We start from the raw sequence: 20,908 nt of genomic DNA on the forward strand, positions 1-20,908 counted from the left end.
CCCGGGGGGCGGGCCTGGCCAAGAAAGGAACACTTGCATCAACAGCGCACCCATGCTAGGAATGAAATTCTGGCTCCGCTGAAGTCAGTGACCAAAGTCCTGTTACCTTCAGTGGGGCCAGGATTTCACCCTAGAAGTGTACCAGCTAAAATGGGTGTTACATTAGGAGGGGGAAAAGGAAGTCTTAGATTAAAGCTCGCTGCGTGTACCTGCTTGGGAGATTCTATAAAGTAAAAATACATAAGTGCTCTGGTATCTAGCTACTTCTACACGCTTTGCTGTGTGTGATCACTTAAGATCAAAATGCATTTGCAGCAGATGAGGGAAAAGTATGTGGTGCAGTGACAAATGGGTAGGCTCGCTGGAATTGATTTTTCCCCTTTCTCAAGTATAAAGAACTATTAAACTGTCACAGTCGCGCTAGTGGAGATGAATGGACCAGAGTTACTCAAGTGGACTAGAGCTACCATAGGAGAGTCTGAAAATAGAAAGTGACAAAACCCTCGAAATTCCCCATTCTGTGCGATTCAACTGTCATGCCACAACACTTCCTGCTTACCATCAATGCTTTTAAAGTCCAAAAGGTAGCTGCGATTGTCAACCTGGTAAAGCTGTAAACTCATTTTCACATAATTCCCGGTCACCGGATTCTTTCGACGCACTCTAAGATGATAGGCGTTCACCACCTAAAACAGGTAACTTTCTTTCAGGAATAAAATTCAAGGTGGTAGAACGTTTCCCACCTCCCCAGCGTGAAACATTTCAAGAAAAGAACACTCTGGAAAGAATGATTGCTTTAACATACATAAATAAATATCCTAGTTTCTTCTAAAATATGTGTGTGGTCTTTTTTATGTTAAGTGGTTTTCAGTTAGGGTTGCGTGCACCTCTCTTGCCACCCTACTAAGCCCACACGTGTAACTCTCAATACAGTCTGTTCCTTTTGTACACTATTTATAAAGGATTTGCATGGATGGCAGGTCTGTTGGGATGCGAATCGTGTTTGTGGAGTTAGTCTTAGGGTGCGGACAACTATTACTCAAGCCTAATACTAGAAAAAACTTCATCGCTTACAGAACTATTTAGCTACCTTCATTCTGGTTAGAATTCCACTTCCATTTGTAGAGCTGCACTAGGGATAAATTTGGCTCATTAGCTCTCTGTCTTGCTGTGCATCTAACCAAGCTGCTAGCTGTTGCAGACCCCAATAGCTTTATTTAGGCTGTAAGCTCTTTGGGGCAGGGACTCTGTCATATGTTTGGACAATGCCTTGGGCAACGGGGACTTGGCCTCTAGGTGCTACTGTCACTCAAATAAATAATACTGAGAAAGGGAGCGGGCTTCCAGAAATGACAGCAAATCAATTCACTGAACAGAGAGAGAATATTCTTGGGGGAGAAGAGTGACACATTCAGATTTACTTTAGAGAGCAAATATTAGTTGAATGAAATGGTAATATAACTAAACACCCTTATTCTGCCCTCTGCCTGCCAAAACAGGGAGTGGGGTAAAACATGAATACAGTCACCTGTGTTCAAAAACAGTCCAAGGTTTAGAAGATATGCTTTAGTCAAACACAAGTAATTGGGCTCTGTACTTGGGTGATTGGCAGAATTTCTACAGTCTGTCTTATGCAGGAGATCAGACTAGATCAGTGGTTCTCAATCAGGGGTACGTGTACCCCTGGGGGCATGCAGAAGTCTTCTACATCAACTCATCGAGCTAGATATTTGCCTAGTTTTACAACAGGGGACATAAAAAGCACTAGCAAAGTCAGTACAAACTAAAATTTCATACAATGACTTGTAGATAGTGCAATATAAACTATACACTGAAATGTAAGTAAAATATTTATATTCCAATTGATGTATTTTATGATTAAAATGAGAAAGTCAGCCATTTTCAGTGCTGTGACACTTTTGTATTTTTATGTCTGATTTTGTAAGCAAGTGGTTTTTAAGTGAGGTGAAACTTGGGGTACGCAAGACCTATCAGACTGCTGAAAGGGGTACAGTAGTTGAGAGCCACTGGACTAGATAATCAAATGGTTCATTCTGGATTTATAATCTATGAAAAGTTCACACTCGGTTAACTCCTTTGGGAACCACTAAAACTTGTACTTGCCACAATCTGTAAAGCCGCTTTCAAACCTGTCCTGAGCTGCCTCTAATGATGGGACTCTGTTACTGCACGCAGGGGCCTGAGCTGAGACATTTTTCCACTCGTTTCACATAGCTACCCACAAATGAATTAAATGTTGGAAACGTTAACACATTATTATGGGTGATTTTTTAAATGCCAGCATTTCAAAAGTAGCATATGCAGCAATGGTAACGTTCACACACTTTACACCATTAAGTAAACCATTCTCGAATGAACTACTGGGGATAAACGTAGCTGTGTCATGCCAGCGTGTCAATGGTTATGGGCCTGATTCTGCACTGCCTTCCATCTTGTGTTGCTATTTACCCTGGTGCAAAGTGGTTGTAAAAGGCTAATGAGTCAGATGGTCACAGGTAAGTGACTACACAAGGCTGTGGAGAATCAGGCACAGTAGTTCTTAATGAGGGCTAAATCAATGGCAAGAACTTATCTGAGCACAAGAAAAATCGAATTGCTAGCTACTGCAAAAATACCTGTCCTGTCTCATGCACCAATATCTCAGAAAACCCAGTTAAAAGAGAATATTACCAAAGCAAAAAAAGAAAAATCAAGCATGGAAAGTTCAGCCCCAACCGGTGCATTGTTTGGGAAGCGTTAAGTGACTGTAAGCGTGAGCTAGACATGGCTGTGTCTTCACCCAGAAGTACAGTTTCACTAGTGCAATGCTATCATCAGTTCCCTTGTAGTAAAAGAACTTTTGTCTACAAAGTAGCATAGCCTATATATTCCTTAAGAAAAGAATAAAGGAAACCGATTGTGTAGTTTCAGGACATGTGATTGTTATGACCCATGCAGGAGGTTTCAAGGTATTCAGTTGCTAAAATTAGAAATATGACCAGCTCCTGCTAGCCCTACAGCTCAACAAGGCAGAATTATCCTTCCAACCTAGGCTGAGAGAGTTAAAATAAGGAAGTGCATTTTATGCATTTTATAAGTATTCTATGTCAGTAATACAGGTGGAGCTTATTTAGCCACAACTAGCATTTTTCAGGTTGAGTGTTTGTTTAAAAATAATAAACTAAAGATGATGATACAGTTCAAAACAGACAATCCTGTCACAATACTTACTACCTGCACTGATCAATTCAGATCAGGAGAACTTATAAGAAAATGATCCTTGAAAATGGCCACAAAGCACTGATATTTCCTACCTTCCATTCAAAATCCAGCTGTTTCATAGCTCGGTACACTTCAGCCATAATGTCATACGGTTTGCTTTGACTGCGGATTCCTAGATGCCACTTGGCTTTTTTCACAGTCAGAGATTTTGGCTTGGTAGTATTCAGTGCATCCAAGGGACACCGTGCTTTGGGACTGTCTGCTATTAAAGGAGGCATCCGCTCTGGGTGCGGTTTCACCCCCGGAGGTATGTGCATAGTGCTGTCATCCATAAATGAGCCAGTGGGCGGACTAGAGGCGAGGTAGAACTCACTGGCTTGATTCATGATTCTCCGATTGTCAATGATAAGGTGGTAAGCTACTGCAAGCTGGTCTTGTGGGTCACCACTATACAAGCTGTTCATCACCTCCGACTCCGTGCATTCAAACTTCTCACAAACTTCCCGCACTGCGTCATCATCAATGACATTGGCATCGTAAGAAGGATCCTCTGGAAACAAGTAACTGGGCAAGTCTTGTTTAAACCACTCGTGTTCTCTAGGGGGAAAAAGAAATGAAACTGTACTACAGAGAGAGAGAGAGCATAGCCGTGAGTCTGTATTTACAGATGGGCAACCTAGCTGTGATTCATTCTATGAGCTACAGCCTGGGGTGGTGGGGAGGGTGAAGGGGGTCGAACCAACGAGACAGACCCTCAGCTGGTGTAAACTGGCAAAACTTTGTTGTTTCAATAGAGCTACAATGATTTACACTGGTTGACAATCAAGTCCGTTATTTTTAGTGACGTCTGAGTCTTCAGTCAGGCCGTGGAACTCATTGCCACAAGACATCAGCATGGCCAAGAGTTTGGTGGAACTCGAAACAGGCATGGCTACTCCTATCATATTCTAGAAAACAAAGTGCTCGTCGAAGGCCTTCATTTGACAGCCCTGCAAACTATTAATTATTTCTCAACACACAGGTAGCACCAGTGCATGCTTTCTTCAGATTAAGGTACCACAACAATACTGACGAGACGGGCGAAGGACAGTTTCCATTTTTGGTCTTTCTGTTGTAACTTCCAACAAGACTGTGAGTTGTGTGAAATAGTCACACCAAACAAAGCAATGAGCGTGTGTGCAAGGTCTCCTGCATGTGATAGGGTGTCCACCCGACACAAGGCTTGCAAGGGTTAAGATGGCCAGGTAGGCCAATTACCTCCCCAACCTGCACCTGGAGGCAGAGCCAGGGATTTAAATAGAACAGGCTCACCTGGGCAGGTCCAAGTAAGACCTATATAAGCTAGGAAGCTGGCAACGGGGGCACTGCAGGCATTCCCTGGGAGAAGAGAAGGTGTATTCAGGAGTATAGAGGGTAGTGCGTGGGTGCTCCCTGGGAGGAGGGAGGCTGACGGGGCGGAGCCAAGAAGGTGGGAGACAGTTCAGGGGAACAGTAGCAAGGAATAGGAATGCAGACCTTGGCTGCTGACTAGCGGCCCCTAAGACAGGACCCGGAGTAGAGGGTGGGCCTGGGTCCCCCTACCGGCTGCTGACCAAGTGGCACCAGCCCGGCAGTGAGCAGGAAGACTGCCTGAGCCCATCTGTCAAGAGGGACTTTGTTACCCCTGGAAAGGGGAACATGGGGTGACTCCGGCTGGAGGAGAGGCTGTGGTTCCTGGAGCAAGAGGGGCCTGTGGGATGGGTAAGACAACACTGGAGGAGGGTGCAATGCCTGGTCAGATCTAATCCCCAGAGCGCCCTGGCGGTGGCGCCACCAGTGGTGAGTGGACCCCGTGGCACCGCATCAATGAACGACAGCCTTGGTTCACAAATCTAGGCTGATGGTCAGTTTACAGACAGGCCGCTCTCCAAAAGGCACCTCCACCCTTGCTCCCTCCCCATTTCGCCTGTGCTGGCTGCAGACAGGCCCCCCCTACAAGCCTCCCTTGGGATTTCAGTTTTTCATGAGGCATGAACTGTGGCCACTGCCTTTTCCAATGCTTTCAAAGTCTTTGAGTGGGAGGGGAGGTGTTCAGCATGCACCAATCTTCCATCTCCATAGGGCAGTGGGACTGGGGAAACATTCGTGGCAATCGCTGGTTATTTCATTAGGAACTATGGGGCAACTCAGCCTTAGGGACAGTTGACAATCAGAGTGTTTCTCTGCTCCTGCATGGGGATGGAGTGGTCACTAACATCTCCCTCTCACGCATGGCCTGTGGTAGGCATTGGTCACACCACGTGCCCACACCCTGGAGAGCATAATCTGGGTGTGGGGATGGCGTTGCCACAAAATTGCCCCGTTAAACCTCCAGGAGCAATTGGATGGTCGTATGCAGCCCAAAGGCAGTAAACATAATGTGTAGGATGGCATCCCAGAGCTGGGGCCCTTGGTGGTGGGGCGGGGTTCCTCATGCAAACCCACACCTACAGGACTGTGTGTGCTGCCAACCCCTAATAATAGCACCTGCATGTGAACTAAACCCTATATCATTCGTCCGGCACGGCAATTGTGATTCTATTTGTATGTTAGGAACTGGCCTGAGACCCAAACACCCATCAGATGGTAATGACTCTTGGTCGCTGATGTAGCTACAAAGTGGTCACCCATCCGCCACATCCCATTACCACCTGTCGTCCCCTCATAGGCGCTCCTCCCCTAAGATGCAGTTAGAGCCACTAAACGAAGAGACTTGAAAAAAAAGGCACCATTTTCACTTTAGGAGAGCAGTGGCACTATAAAACCATCATTGCCAAAGGAATTAAAGACCCAAGGACTTTCAGATGGCTGTGACATTTATATACCTATTTTAAAACATCATTTAGATTTAATGATTATTCTGTATTTCACAGAAGATCGAGCATGCTCCTAGTTTACACCGTACTAAAATTATTCAGTTTAAGTCCTGCTGTCAGACATGCATTTTTAATTATATTTAAAGGCCCAAATAATGGACTAAAAAAACCTCAGTGCTCACATTAAGCTGAATTTATATGGTAATGTGAGCAGGTAGAAGTACAGCACCATCTTATTCATTTGCTAGATGAGAAAATTATACTACATTTAAAGGTGAGCCATTTGCCCTCATTAAGGAATATTTTTCAGGTGTTTCATTTTTAGAGCTCGGGCTGTGGATCCTGCATTCTTGGTCTATGCATCTTTTCATGGTTTGCTGTGACTCTGCATATTAAATACACCGTATGCTGAACCTGCATTCAGAAGGAAGGAGAAGTTTTTTAATTAAGCAACAAAACATGGCAGATGAATGCTAATTTCTTAGCATTACTGCATCGCATGGCTACTTTTGCCAAGCGCCGTTAAGGATATTTGAGACCATTTTTTAATGCAATAGAAAAGGTCCCAGTTACTTGCTGAAATGCACCTACTAACCTTCATAAACTATGGGTATGTTGACACTTAAAAGCTGCCGCTGCACCACTGTAGCACTTCAGTGTAGACGCTCGTTACAGCGATGGGAGGGGTTCTCCCGTCACTGTAGTTAATATACCTACCTGAGATGCAGTATAGCTCAACAGAAGCATTCTTCCATCAACTTAGCACTGTCTACACCAGGCTTAGGTCGTTATCGCTACATCTCTCAGGGATATGGATTTTTCACACCCCCGAGAGATGTAGCTTTTCCATTGTAAGTTTTCAGGGTCAACTAGCCTTGTGTCCGCAACACAGCTTGCCCACCACACGCAAGAAGGTATATTTGAGGAGAGAGGCTTCTGCCGTGACTTCTGATGTGTGACGTTACCTTATGTCCTTGATGGTTGCTCGCTTGAGTGGGTCAACCTGCAGCATGTGCATGAGGAGAGTGGCAACTGAACGGTTGAGGTATTCGGGGATGTAGAAAACACCTCCACGGATCTTCTTAAAGAGCGTGGGAACGTGTTCGTCATCAAATGGCAGCGTCCCGCAGAGAAGAGCATAGAGAATAACACCACAACTCCAGATATCCACCTCAGGCCCAGCATACAACCTAAACAAAGTCAAGGCAACAGAGAAGATTTCCTTTCCATGTTTTTATCTGTTTGCCAATTGGCATTATATGCTTTGTAGTAGAGGTTATAATATAGCAGAGGAGCTTAAAAGTGGACCCTGAAGGCTAAATGCTTCAGTTCGTACGCCTACCCCAGTGTCCTAAAACTGAGCCTCACTGAAGCTTCTCTGGTTCACTCAGACTGAGACATGAAGGTGCAACCCACAGAAGCTAATGAAGAGGCGAGGAACCAAGTTTGCTCTTCCTCCCCAACAGCTCTGTGAAAAGCTTCTTCTCTTGTTCCAATGGCTGATGGACTCAGCCAACTATTTCTATACATCCACCAAGGCAGATATAACTACAAGCAAATATTACACCTCTGTACATTTATTTTTTATGTAAGAAATTTGTATTCAAGTCCGATCCAGGACTTAGGCTTCTAGGAAACTGCTAATGTGGGCATGGTTATCACAAAGCTCGGGTGCCCTTGATAAACTGCTTTGATTACTGCATGGTGGATTTTTTTCAGTAACATTGTGAGCATGCTCCTCCTTGGCCAAAATTTCAAAGGTTGGGCTCCTACAGGCACCTAAATAGCTTGCTCTATTTTCAAAAGTGCTTGTCACCCAGCAGCTCCTTCTGAGGACAATGAGAGCAGCTACGTACTCAGCATTTTTTGAAAAAACTGGCCAATTATTTAGATGCATAAGTATACCGCCCTTTAGGGTCTTGTTTTTGACAATTCTGGGGGCCCAGTGTTTCTGCTGGTTCCCAGATTGATAGGATGATCACGGATTTGTATTTTAGACCCAAGCGGATATATCTACTCTGTCTTACAACCTGTCCTTTCATGCTTTGTTACCCATCAGGCCATGGCAGAAGGTGAATTCTGAATCTGCTCACATACTCTGGTCTCCTACATAAATCCATGTGCAATGTCATACAGCAGAACTAATAGTCTGACCAATCTCCATGCTATGTGAAAAACATTGTAATGATAACTCGACAGGTGCTGTCCCTTTAAGAGCAGGGCAGGTTGGGAAACCCTTCCAGGATATAAAATGAGAAGCTGAGCGGCAGTGAGGGAGTTTGAGGGGAGGCCTGATAAAGGGAAGGCAATACAGTCAAGGGATTAGTAGATGAACCTGGTTTAGACATATATGGTGTTTTTGTTTCTTTTATTCATTGCTAATAAGCTGAATCGGTTGAGTCCTTGCAATCCTTCGGGACCTAGAGGGCAATAACTTGTACCTTTTCTCTTGCTGTCCTCTGGTAGAACACTATCGTCTATACTGCTTGAATGAAAGCACAGTTAGGGCTCTAATAAATGAAGTGGGGACAAACTTGATTTGCAACTTCTTTCTGGAGCTGCAGCAGCTGTGGACTTCCTGGCTTTGCCCCCTGTCCGGCCAGCATGACTCACTGATCCCTGTAAGTGGAGTTGTTGCCTCAACTCAGTCCTCCGGAGGGCCTAATTCAGAAGGAACTCTGCCATCACTTCCATTGGCATAAGTGACAGGGAACTTAATCAAAAATAATCCACATTAACCAAAATGCTGTGTTTATTTGGCCTGTTAGATGAGATACAGCAGGAAAAATGATATGGGGAAAGTGTACTGCGATTTTGCCACCTGGTTTCTGTTAAAATGAATGCAAACAAGACATGGTATAAAAAAATAACTGATACAAGACTGGAAAACAGGTGGTTATGAAGAATATGTGCAAGATTCTAAATTAGGAAATCCTTCCTTCTAATCCTGGTTCTGTCACTGGCCTGCTGTATGGGCTTGGGCAAATCAGTTTTTCTCCAAGACTCCATTTTCAGAACTGTGAAATGGGAAAGGAAAGGTCGTACTTCCATCTGGGTGTGATGAAGATTAATTCAGGATTGGGCAGTGCTTTCAATACGTAAGGGTGCTACAGAAATGCCAAATAACAGCCGTTCGGTAGGGCGTGACTGCTTCACAGGTTTGTTTATCATTAATTTAACAGGAAGTCATGACCATTCCGTCCCATGACAGCAGCAACCACTCTTCTGAAAAAAGAAATTGATTAAAAGAAGCCAGAAGATAAGACTTTTCAGATGGAACCACTGGGAAGGTATGGAAAAGGGGTAGAGACCATTATTAAGGTTTGGGAAGTGGGTGGGTAAAATTGGTTGGTCTATCATTGACTAGTTCTCTTTAACAACATAACAAAATTAAAGATAGACAGATGAAACATTTAGCATGTTAGGTGAATAAGAATTTTGGGGAGGGAAACTCCTTGCACATGAAAAGGATTCAGGTCAAAAATATATTTACCTAATTCTTTATTTAGGTATATAAACCACAAATGTCTTTTAATAACTCTTTACAATTTTTAGAAAGATCGTTTTCTATTTTTAATCATAGAAAGAAAACGACACAAGGCTTTGTGACTAGATTCACTCCCACTTTTAAAAATGAAGGAGTGTGAGGGGGAGCTTCAGCTATCTTTAACAGTAGTACAAAATAAGTTTCAGATACAAGAACAAATGCAAGAATCACACCGGACATACACTTGCATTCAAATGGTTTTTCTCAATGATAAGTTATACCTTCCGGAGATGACTTCAGGAGCTGCATAGTTTGGGGAGCCACAGCTGGTTCGCAGAAATTCACCATCTGACATCATGTTCGACAACCCTAAAAGCAAGACTCTTGCATATTGATGCATGCTTTGAATGTATGGTTAGCGAGAATTCTATGCTTCTAAAAGGATGACGGGAGGAATAGCAAGGGAAGGAGTGGGGGAAATTATGAAATAATAAAATTAAACAATTGGGGGTTTCTGGAATGGTGGGGCATCATGTATTACAAATAATTCTCACATCACTTATCACTAGGAGAAAGAATGCATCTGCAGTGAGCTGCCTCAGACTGTTAACTAGCTTTCTAAATCATATTGAAGACTCCTGTCACTGCTTGTTTGTAAAATGAAGTGATCCCAACACACAAATAGTTCTACAAAAGGAGTAGGCATATGAGATTAGACATAACAGGCTTCAAAAAAAACCCCAAAACTTAGATATATTCATGGAGCATAGGTCCATCAATGGCTATTAGCCAAGATGGGCAGGGATGGTGTCCCTAGCCTCTGTCTGCTGGATGCTGGTAATGGGCAACAGGGATGGATCACTTGATGATTACGGGTTCTGTTCATTCCCTCTGAAGTACCTGGCATTGGCCACTGTCAGAAGACAGGATACTGGGCTAGATGGACCTTTGGTCTGACCCAGTATGGCCGTTCTTATGGTCATACAGGGACAAATTCCATCCCGATGTTACTGCATTGGAGTCTACCATGAATGTTAGCTAATTTTTTTTAATTATTACCCTGAAAACAGTGATGAATTTGCAAATTACCTTGTTTCTCCACTGTGCTAAAACCCATGTATGTTTATACTACAAACACAAGAGATCTCACTAGCAATGCCTGTCTTCACTGAAGGGTGAGTGTTTACGACTATGAACTCTTCAATTAAAATTATGAAATTGTTCATGGCCATGCAAACTGACTCAGTTCTGTAAGGCATGTTATGTTGACACACTCCAGCAAGTGGCTTGTAGCTGGCTACATTTCTGGAATGCTGCTGGGGTCACATACCAAAATCAGCTATCTTGGCATTCATGTGTGCATCCAGCAGCACATTCTCTGGTTTCAGGTCTCTGTGGACAACCATATGCCTGTGACAGTAATCCACTGCAGAGAGAATCTGCTGGAAAAGGCGTCTAGCTTCCGCATCTTCCACCTACAAAACACCGGGAGACGGTTAAAGCTTTCTCTGAAACGACACTTGGCAAAACACCTTTGGCTCCGTCGTGAGCTGAAAAGCTCTATGATGCACAGATAAAATTACAGTAAAAACATTGTAAACAGAGACAAATGTATAAAGCAGATTTTTTCCCCTTGCATTTTATACTGCATTATTGCTTTGAAATAAAGCTAATAACTAGGAGCCATCTGACAAAATTAGGAAAAGCTCAATTTAGACTGGCTGTCACAAAGACCTGTGTTTAATTTGTGTCAGGGCTGAGCCCCGGCACATCTTGGCTTGGCAGTTTATAGCCCCTGCACCTCTGGGCTTGCTGTGTCAATGCAAAAAAAAAATTGCTTTGAGCCTCAACACCTCTTTCATTACAAATTAAGCACTGACAAAGACCTTCCTAATAGTGAAATCTATTAAACTGTGGCCTAGTCTCTCAAGGGGACCAATAGCAGTCCTATCACAGGAGATTTTAATCTAGACTTGAGAAAGCATTGCACAATGTTCTACAGGGAACAAATTCAGCCATGAGGAACGAAGTAGGTGGCTTTGTAGAGGTTAAAAATGGAGCAGCTCTATGATTCTATAATTAGGAAGAATGCAATGGGGAATTAGATCGAATAAAGTGCGTTTCTGGTCATTTATACTGACCAGTTTGTAATGTTCTTTCACGAAAAATGTCGTTTCTAAATGTCAAAGTCCAGAAAGGGCCTAACTGTAATACTTAGAAAGATCAAGTATTTTCTATAAACTGAGAAAAAAAATCATGCTGTAAATCACAATTGTATTAATAAATGTAAAGGACCAATGGAAATGATTTCTCCTATCAGTGTCCTCATACGAAATAGGTTAGTATAAAATGCATTTCTTTTGTGACCCTACAGGGAGAGAAGAACATTAGCATTGTAGCCTGAGCTTTTCCGGTATCCTAACTGAGACCTTTATTCGTCCATCTTACATGTTCTGCTGTTCCTGGCTGGTGGCTGTATGAAACCTACCAAGACATCCGTAAGGGAGTTACGAGTGATTCTCCTTGTATTTAACAGTAGGTTTATTATTTGATTGGCTTATTTTTCTGGCTTGTTTTTATTTTTTGTTTATATGTTGTAACACAACATGGAGTAGTTGCAAAGAGATGTATACAACTGTATTCTAGGCCAAATGCAAGATATTCAGGATAGGACTATTTTGTTCCATTTAGCGAAAAAGCATCCCATTTTGCAAAACCATTTTATTCTGCAGCACCATCCTTTTCCCACCCGAATCTTTATCTTGACAATATACAGTCACTTACACGTCCATGCTTACAGATGTAATCAAACAATTCGCCACCAGATACATATTCCATTACCATGAAAAAATCCGTTGGAGTGCTGATGACCTGGTATCTTCAAAAACAAAAGAGAGAATTTAGAAAGACTTGATTAGTAACAACAGAGCAAGGTTTTTAAACAGTTTACTATTATAACTTCTTCTGTAAAATAAACATTTGTTTTGATCTTGTGTATAAACTTGCTTTCTATATATGAAAAGCAATTGCTTATATTTCGAGATGCAAACAAATATAATCTCTTTCAATGGTCTGTTGAAAGCATCTGTTTCACAAATTCACTTCTTTATTTCTTAAGCTTTTACATAATCCTCTGAAATCTTTGCTACATTAGTTTACCACACTTAGGACTAACCTGATTTTCAAATTTCCATTTTGGCTAAGATTTACAGCAATGTTTTAAGAGATTGCTGTAAAAGCAAAAAAGGAATATTAACCTTCCCCCCCCACCCCCTTTCTACTGAGGATGCAGGAGAAAAGAACTCTAGGTACTATAGGCAGGTAAAGTTTGAATCTGTCCTATTACACTCCAGTTTCTCAGCTAGTGTAAATTGGCATAACTTTATTGACTTCAGTGAAGCTACATAAATTTATAGCAACACCAGCTGAGGTTCACAACCATTTTCTTGTACTCAGATTTTGTGTTTGCACTGCTTATAGTTGAATTTGTGTTCTGTATCATTACACTAGAAGTGAACAAATAACTTCCTGTCTTCTTAAAACTGCATGTAAATACATCGTGTTCAGTAAAACCCGCAAAAGATCAATAAGGGTTAATACACTTTAAAGTGGTTTGAGATCCAGTAAACCAAAGTCTCTGATAATTCGTTACTGTGTACAGGGAAAAAAATCAAATAAAATGGAAAGTAAATGTAATCCATTCTCACTTCCTAATTTTCTTTTAATATACCATTTCATGATTCAATTAGTTAGCCCAGACCCTATTGATGTTCTTAACTTCGATTTAATTTTTAGGCCATAATTTGTTCTCTTTGACATATATGAGAACCAGTTGAGACTCAGGGTGCCAGATGCCTCTTTGAGAAGCACTTTTTGCTACCTGATTTATGAAATGGTACCAATCTGTTCTCAAAGATGCTAATGATACTGTGGAGTAACTCCATTAAAGTCAATAGTAACTTCAGAATTATGGTGGATTAACTGGAAGCAGAATTTGACCCCTTCCCTCTAAGAGGAAGGCTCACTAGATGACATGCCAGTTTCAAGAGTGCTCTAAACAACAGATTATATTTCTAATAGCCATTCAACCACTTTATTTTATAGACATGCCAAATGTATTTAATGGCTGGCTACTATAATAACTTGATTTGTGCATTTAAACCTGGAGGTTTCTGGATTTTTAATCTGAGAACACTAAACTACTGCAGTGCAGTTACCTATTTGCCACTTAAATTCGGATACCTCAGAGTGTCAATTTTGGAACCTCTCTCCTGAATTTCAACATCATAAACAGAAACTGGTAACTTTAGTCTTCTGATATCCAGACCACTAATGGAGAACTCCTATTGGTTTGGGGCTAGGATTTCACCTCAAGAGCCTGATCATGTAGTCATTACACAGACAAAAGTCTCATTAACTTCAAAGTCTCATTAACTGCCGGATCAGGCCAAAAAAGAAGAGAGAACACTAACTCCCATTGACATCTATGGTAGTCCTTTGTAGCCCTCAGTTCTCAGTCACCATTGCCATTCCATTGAAAAACAACAGGGCTTACACAGGTGTAAGTATGCAGAACTTGATTCAATAAAGTTTACTATGCATGGCATTGCCAAGATAATACCCCAAACTTTCCAGCGAAACTGGTCTGTATAGTTTTCTAAGGCTCTGATTCTGCTCTTATTGACTTCAATGTCGCAAGACTGGGCCCTAACTCAGCAAAAACCTGCACACCTGCTTAGCTTTGTATATTACTGGGAGTCATTCCACTGAAGTCAAGTAAAGTGAAGCATGTGTATAAGACTTGTAGGATCAAGGCCTTAATTTATAACTTGGTAGGTCCATGACTGGAACAGCACAAAGGCAGCCTGATCCAAAGCCCTTTGAAATCGCTGATTTCAGTGGGCACGGGACAGGCCCATAATGAATAGATGTGTCAACTTATTTGCAAAAAACTAAAGAATGTCTTGAATGAATTATTTAGAGAATATTAATTAGCTGGCTCCGTTCCCCGATACACTTCTCAAAATGCAAACTAACCATTTCACTCTTTTCCATCTTCTGCAAGTGTAATTTAATTTGCTAGTAAAACAAAAATGCATTCAAGAGAATTCCCTCTGACACAACATAGAACTGAAATGCAATATGAACACAGAGAACACTAGCAATAGTACTTACAGTTTGATAATATGAGGGTGCCGAAAGAGTTTTAGGTTTTGAATTTCTCTCTTGATTTTCCCAACCACATCCAAGCTCCGAATTTTCTGTCTATTTAAAATTTTTACGGCTACTTTATGTCCTGTCAGCTGGTGTTCTCCAACTAATGGAAAGAGAACATTAGAATGTCACTAAAGAGGATGCAATGACTTATAGGAGTAATTTAGCTTACTGACATAGGTGGGTTCTGAGGGAACAATGGAAGGAGGGTCATGATGGGTAAACTGTCTGAAAGTTGGGAACCACCAGGCCTGCACAGGGGACTGGTGTTTGGACTCCATGACTCAGATGACTAATAAAGGAATATCACCTCTAGGTTAGTGATTCAAGTCCAAAACACGTTGTTACCATCTGAAGATGACTCAGTGGCCCTGTGTGAAATGAGTCTGGTGACCTCAGTCCAGGCCCCAAGCCTGGATTCATAATGTGGACACAACTGACCACTTTACAGAAAGTTTCAGAGGCCACAGCTCTGATGGACACGGAAACTATGTGGTCAGAGAGCTTGTTTCTGAGGCACTTTTTCCACTCACTCCTAAGCAGGTCCTCCCATCCTTCAAAGTCCTCCCATCGTCGCTCAGGATGGAGAGAATGGAATTGAGCATTATCTATGAAGTTCTATACAGAGTGCTCAAAATCCTGCAAGCTTTACTGAAGGATGACAAGTCTATACATGTTTTAGCCAGAGATCCACAAGCAAGTAGTTTCTGACTAGTTATGTATTTTAAAGTGCAGCTTCGTTCTCACTGAACGTCAAACCATTAGGGAGGTGAAAGGATGGAGTTAACCCTGTCTCGCCCATCATATTGCAATCCTTCCCCTAACTACACATATTTCTAATCCTTCCTATGCTGCCTTCTGGTTTCTAACCACATTAAACTAAAGCTACTTTCTCTCGCCCACAAAGCCCTGCATGTACCATATACTGGGATTTTCCAAGCATGCCTTTCCAAGCATGCGAGCGCTTCTGTAGAGCAAGCCAAACTCTGCTCTGAGTTGTACTGGTCCAAATCACTTACATGGGTGGCGGTCGTGTAACACGAGAGGAGAATCTGGCTCAGAGTTTTTAACTTAATGTGAAATTTCCCAGCTTTTGTCAGTTTAAGCCAGCCTCCTTCTGTCACCACTTAATGTACTACTTCTTGTGAGAATTAGAAAATACTTAGCTGCTAAAATGCATTTAGACTGAATGACAGGTTATGTTTACATGCCATACTATGGACTTGATGAATACTCCAACCACCCTCTCCCAAACTGTTTTCACCATAATCAAAGGGTCCAGTCCTGAAGGCCTTACACAGACATCTATCTTTGCAAAAGCTTAATCAACACTTAGTGGAAATCTCAGGATTTTCTTGTGGTCTCTAGGGGCGGGCTGTCTGGAAAATAATTCCATTTGGCAAAAAAAATTGAAATGTAAAGATCTGTTTTCATTCTGCATCAGAACAAAAAGTAGACCTTTAAAAACTTCTGTGAGTGTGAGATATTATGACCCTCGGCCTTCCCCTAAGGACAGACAATAGCCCAGTGGTTAGGGCCCTCACATGGGAGCCTGACGCTCAGTTTTGCTGAAAAATTCCAGACCAGCTCTAGTTAGAGTGTCCTCTAGGGCAGTGCTTCTCAAGCTATCTGATGTGAAGGACCGGCAATTTCTTTCCCCCAACGTGTGTGCGCAGACCGGAAGCCGGTGGCTCAGTCCGCGGACCACCACTTTGAGTAGCACTGGTCTAGGGAGTAGGATGCCAGGAAGGGACTTGCCTTTACATAGGGCTTCCAGTTCTTCAAGGGAGAAATTGATTAATACAAGGCTTATGTACCACTTAGGCCTTGTCTACGCTACAGGGGAAATTCGATATAAGCTACACTAAGTTAGGTGAATAGCCTAATTCAAATTGACATAGCTTAGACCTACTTACCACGGGGTCCACATTATGCAGTGTTGACAGGAGACGCTCTCCCGTCGACTCCCCCTACCCTTCTTGATCCGGTGGAGTACAGGAGTCGACAGGAGAGCAATCTGCGGTTGATTTAGCGGTTCTTCACTAGATTTAGCGGGTCTTCACTAGACCCGCTAAATTGACCGCTGATGCATCGATCGCCGCTCGTCAATTCCCCCAATAAGTGTAGACAAGCTCTCAGCGGACTTACAGGGCTTAAATGGGACTTACGTGATGCACAGGTCTTAAACTAGCCCTCTGAACGGGGGTTAAGTTCAGCACAAAGATATAATCAAGAATAATGACAAGTTCTAGACTGTTATGTAGTCTGGCGTAGATTACTTTCCCTATAGAGTCTTAGCACATAAGTGCTAAAAACAAATTAAACAAAAAATACTGAAAAAATATGTCCCTGAAGGGGCAATCTGTCTCTGTGGAGCTCATATCCAAGGCTAAGTTGCAAGGATTTACAGCATGTAAAGATTAGGTTAATCAGAAATAGATATACATAAATCACGGGGGCAAATATTCATTGTCACACAGGGGTAGAGTAAATCTCAAATAACCTAGTCTTAAAAATAGAACTTTACACACTTAAATAATTATATGCAATCCTCCCGCTGTGCAAACTAACAGCAAAGGCCAAATTCTGCAGAAGTCTTTATTCAATGGGAATTTCCACAGTTGTGTTTCTTGGCTCCTGAATACTGCAGTGGGAAATCAGTTCTTAAGCCTTGTAGTAAGACCTGATTTTAGGGGGGATGCTGCAGCTGCAAACTTGAGTACATTCTTTAAAAATACAGGTTAGAGAGAAATGTGTTGATGCTGTTTGTCTCCTACTGAGCACATTGGGACTGACTTTGCTCTCACTGACACTGATGTAAACTGGGAGTAATTCTACTGAGGTTAGTGGAATCACATCAGATTAAAAATGGAGTGAGAGAACTCGGAATTAGACCCATTCCTGACGATTGAACAGCCTGTGCCACGAAGTGTTCTGGGTGTATGAAGGCAAAATTATAACAAAGTTAAATCTATAGGAAGCTCCTTGCATATCATAGCAATAATGCCTTTGGCATTACCATTTATATTGCAGCTGACAACTTGAAACGCCATTTTTTGGCCATAATTTTATAAATGGTGAGGAGCCTGCAAAGACTTACACATGCTTGACTTGACATAGAGTGGGTGGAATTCTGGCTCAACGGATGTTACTAGGAGTCTTTCTTGACACTGAGACTTCAAAGAGGCCAGAACTTCAACCTGTAAGTCATCCCATAGCTACTCACAGCGTGCAAACGTAAGTACCTGTATACGTTTTTGCAGGATTGGTTAATATTTTGCTTTTAGCTTCATATAGTTAATTACCATTACATAACATACTTTCTATATTAGAACACATGGCAAAAACTATTCCTCTCTGTCATTTGCTGCTACTTCTATCTGTTCTATGGCACAGAGATGGCCTGTTCTGCCCCCCGTTTCTAAGAGGTCTTCTTCAGATTTCTCTTGACTGCCCTCATTTCCTTACACCAGTACCTTCATGTGGGAATCTGTGTGTTGGTAGCTGGAGTACGTGCCCCAGATATGTCCAGTGCATCTTTCTGATTCTGGTGGCAATGAATGAGCTGATAGTTGGCGATTTCTCAGAACTCTTCATTGTAACAAAGTCTTTCCGGCCAATGCCCAGAATCTTTCGCAGACATTTATTTTCAAAACTATCTACTTCTCTGTCTAAAATTTTTGGTAAATATCCAGCTCTCGCACTCACAGCTGTATTTTAGCACTGAGATTATGTTTGAATTGAAAATTCTCAGTTTTGTCCTGATTCTACGTATCTTTAATTGCCATACGTTTAGTAAATGCTGTGGGTGCCTTTCCTATCGTTGATGTCACTTATTTTACTATCTTCCATAGCAGTCAACTTTATTTAAGTCTTTAAAATAAATCTATACTTAATAAGTACAGATCTAAGGAGTTCTCTGTATGAAAAGAGATCCAAAATTTAATCTAAAACCGGGGAAAACCAATGAAACCATTGACATATTTTAAGAGATTAAGATCACTACATTTTTAAAAAGCTGATTTATTTCTACTTGAGAATTTGCTTAATGCACTCTAATACGTATTTTCTAAAATATGCCATAATCAGCTGTTTCTATCTAACAGCATTGGATTACATTCAGTTACAAAACTGTTAATGTTTCTTATACTACATTAAAAAGGTGGGGCACAGGTGGGGTTTTCGTTTGTTTTGGTTTTGATTTTTTTTTTTTTTTAGATTACACTGAAAACTTGTCTACAATAAACACAAAGATACAGTGACATTCGTAATCAGGGAGGCCACAGAATAATATTCTGAAGCACAAGACAGGGAGTAAAAACCCTGCCATTAATTTATTAACAGCATATCATTTTAAAGGCTTTAAGCAGATCACTAGAAGCTCACTGCAGTGTGTGAGTGCGGACAGGAGCAGAGCATGAAGATGACAGAGCAGTAAGGCTGTTACCATTCTGGGTGAAGGAGGTCATTATTATTAGCGAAGAGATAAGCACTGCCAGAGATTCTTTCCTCAATAAGAGTGTCCCAAAAATAAAACACTTGGCCACCCTTGAAAATAAAAGCCCCGTTTTGCATGAACTGCAATATGCTACAGTTTGTATTGTACATGCAAGTCAGGGATTTAACTATGGGCTGAGGTAAACAGGGTCATTCTCATTGTGCAGTATGTAGAAAATACCAATCATCAGTATTAGGATGCACCTTTGCATCTCTTGGGATTCTGGAAATTACAGCTTCCCAAGGTTTCAGAGTAGCAGCCGTGTTAGTCTGTATCCACAGAAAGAAAAGGAGTACTTGTGGCACCACAGAGACTAACAAATTTATTTGAGCATAAGCTTTCATGAGCTACAGCTCATACAGCACCCTATGCCATGCTGCTAATGGACTGCTCTGTAGCCCAGAATTTCTAGAAAACGCTATGCTAAAGCAACCCCCCTTCTACATTTGTGAGGGGGACAGTGTATGGCCACTTATGGTGACCCTGCCCTGGGAGAATTCTCCCCAGGCCCTTTGTGGCATAGTTCTGGAAGGAAGTCGGTCTCTCTTCCAGCCAGGGTTAATGTAACATGTACATGGAGTACAGGTTAATATTGTAATGAGAAGAGGGAGAGGAGAGAAAGGGGGCCGGAATGGAGCACATCAGATCAATACCTATAGACCTTGCATCAGGGATGAATAAGCCCACAGGACATATGATTTGGCAGGACAATAGAAACCCCACATTTAAGGCCTACAAATCACACACCTCAACAGTGTGATGCATAATAAATAATACTTTGCCTGTGCCCACAGAAGCACCTTCCATTGGAGAATCTCAAACCATTTTCCGAAATTAAAGAATGATACCATGCCACATCTCTTGTGGTCAGTAAGAATGAAATAACTGCTTTGGGTGGGGAAACTGAGGCACAACACAGTTAAGTGGCTTGGTCACAGTCATGCACAAGTGACACAGCCAGGAACAAAACCCAGATCTCATCCCTAGGTTCAGCACAGTCCTTTATATATAAATGACATATTATATTCTACTATGTATTTACATCACTCCCATCCTCACTCATAAGGATAGACCAGGCCTGAAAGACTGTATTTAAAGAAATAATGTTACTGAGTAGCTTATCTTCTTTCCATCCCTGAAAAACAACACGCATCTTTGCAGGGTTTTTTTTTTTTTTTAAGTTCAAACACATCAATAATTAAAAATAACAGTCTGCTTTGTAATCCATCTTTTGCTTACAGTAAGCATCAGATACAGAGCTATTATTGTTTCACTCCCCAGTGACTTGTTAAGTCTACACGCATGTCTTGAGAGACAAAAGAGTGACTATAAATTGCCTTTTAAACACAGCAGGTTTCCAGTGTAGCTGTTTCCAGCCAGAGGAATCTTTCCATACTGGAGTAAACACACTTTTCCACCCCGTTTAGTAGGTTGTTGTGCCTAGCCTTCATTTGATCTTTAGTTGTTAGCTTGTGTTCTGTTCTGTTCTTTCTAATGATTTTATCTTAAGCTACTGGGTCTAGTTAGGAGTCTGTGTTCCTCTGCATAGTGGGGCATAACTGGCTAGGGGGTGGTACTGCTGAAAAGGATCTGAGGATTACAGTAGATCACGACTTGAAGATGAGTCAACAATGTGATGCAGTTGCTAAAAAG

General features: G+C 41.8%; 1 protein-coding gene and 1 long non-coding RNA gene across 2 annotated transcripts in view; one reads left to right on the forward strand and one right to left on the reverse strand.

Moving 5' to 3' along the window:
• The window catches only part of PRKAA2 (protein kinase AMP-activated catalytic subunit alpha 2), a 33,300-nt gene that overhangs the window by 6,639 nt on the left and 5,753 nt on the right, over positions 1 to 20,908 (reverse strand). Inside the window, exons 2-8 of the mRNA XM_037907724.2 lie at positions 14,719 to 14,860; positions 12,328 to 12,421; positions 10,874 to 11,018; positions 9,825 to 9,912; positions 7,022 to 7,246; positions 3,315 to 3,819; positions 560 to 686 (exon numbers count right to left, since the gene is read on the reverse strand). Of these exons, the coding sequence (XP_037763652.1) occupies positions 560 to 686; positions 3,315 to 3,819; positions 7,022 to 7,246; positions 9,825 to 9,912; positions 10,874 to 11,018; positions 12,328 to 12,421; positions 14,719 to 14,860 (1,326 nt within the window). The remainder of the gene's footprint in view (positions 1 to 559; positions 687 to 3,314; positions 3,820 to 7,021; positions 7,247 to 9,824; positions 9,913 to 10,873; positions 11,019 to 12,327; positions 12,422 to 14,718; positions 14,861 to 20,908) is intronic.
• LOC122461384 lies at positions 4,546 to 13,289 on the forward strand. The gene is made up of 4 exons (XR_006283230.1): positions 4,546 to 5,040; positions 9,072 to 9,154; positions 9,239 to 9,346; positions 11,918 to 13,289. It is a non-coding gene; the product is annotated as an uncharacterized LOC122461384 (long non-coding RNA).

The sequence above is a fragment of the Chelonia mydas genome, chromosome 8, assembly GCF_015237465.2.
Source record: "Chelonia mydas isolate rCheMyd1 chromosome 8, rCheMyd1.pri.v2, whole genome shotgun sequence".
In the NCBI taxonomy this organism is placed as follows: domain Eukaryota; kingdom Metazoa; phylum Chordata; order Testudines; family Cheloniidae; genus Chelonia; species Chelonia mydas.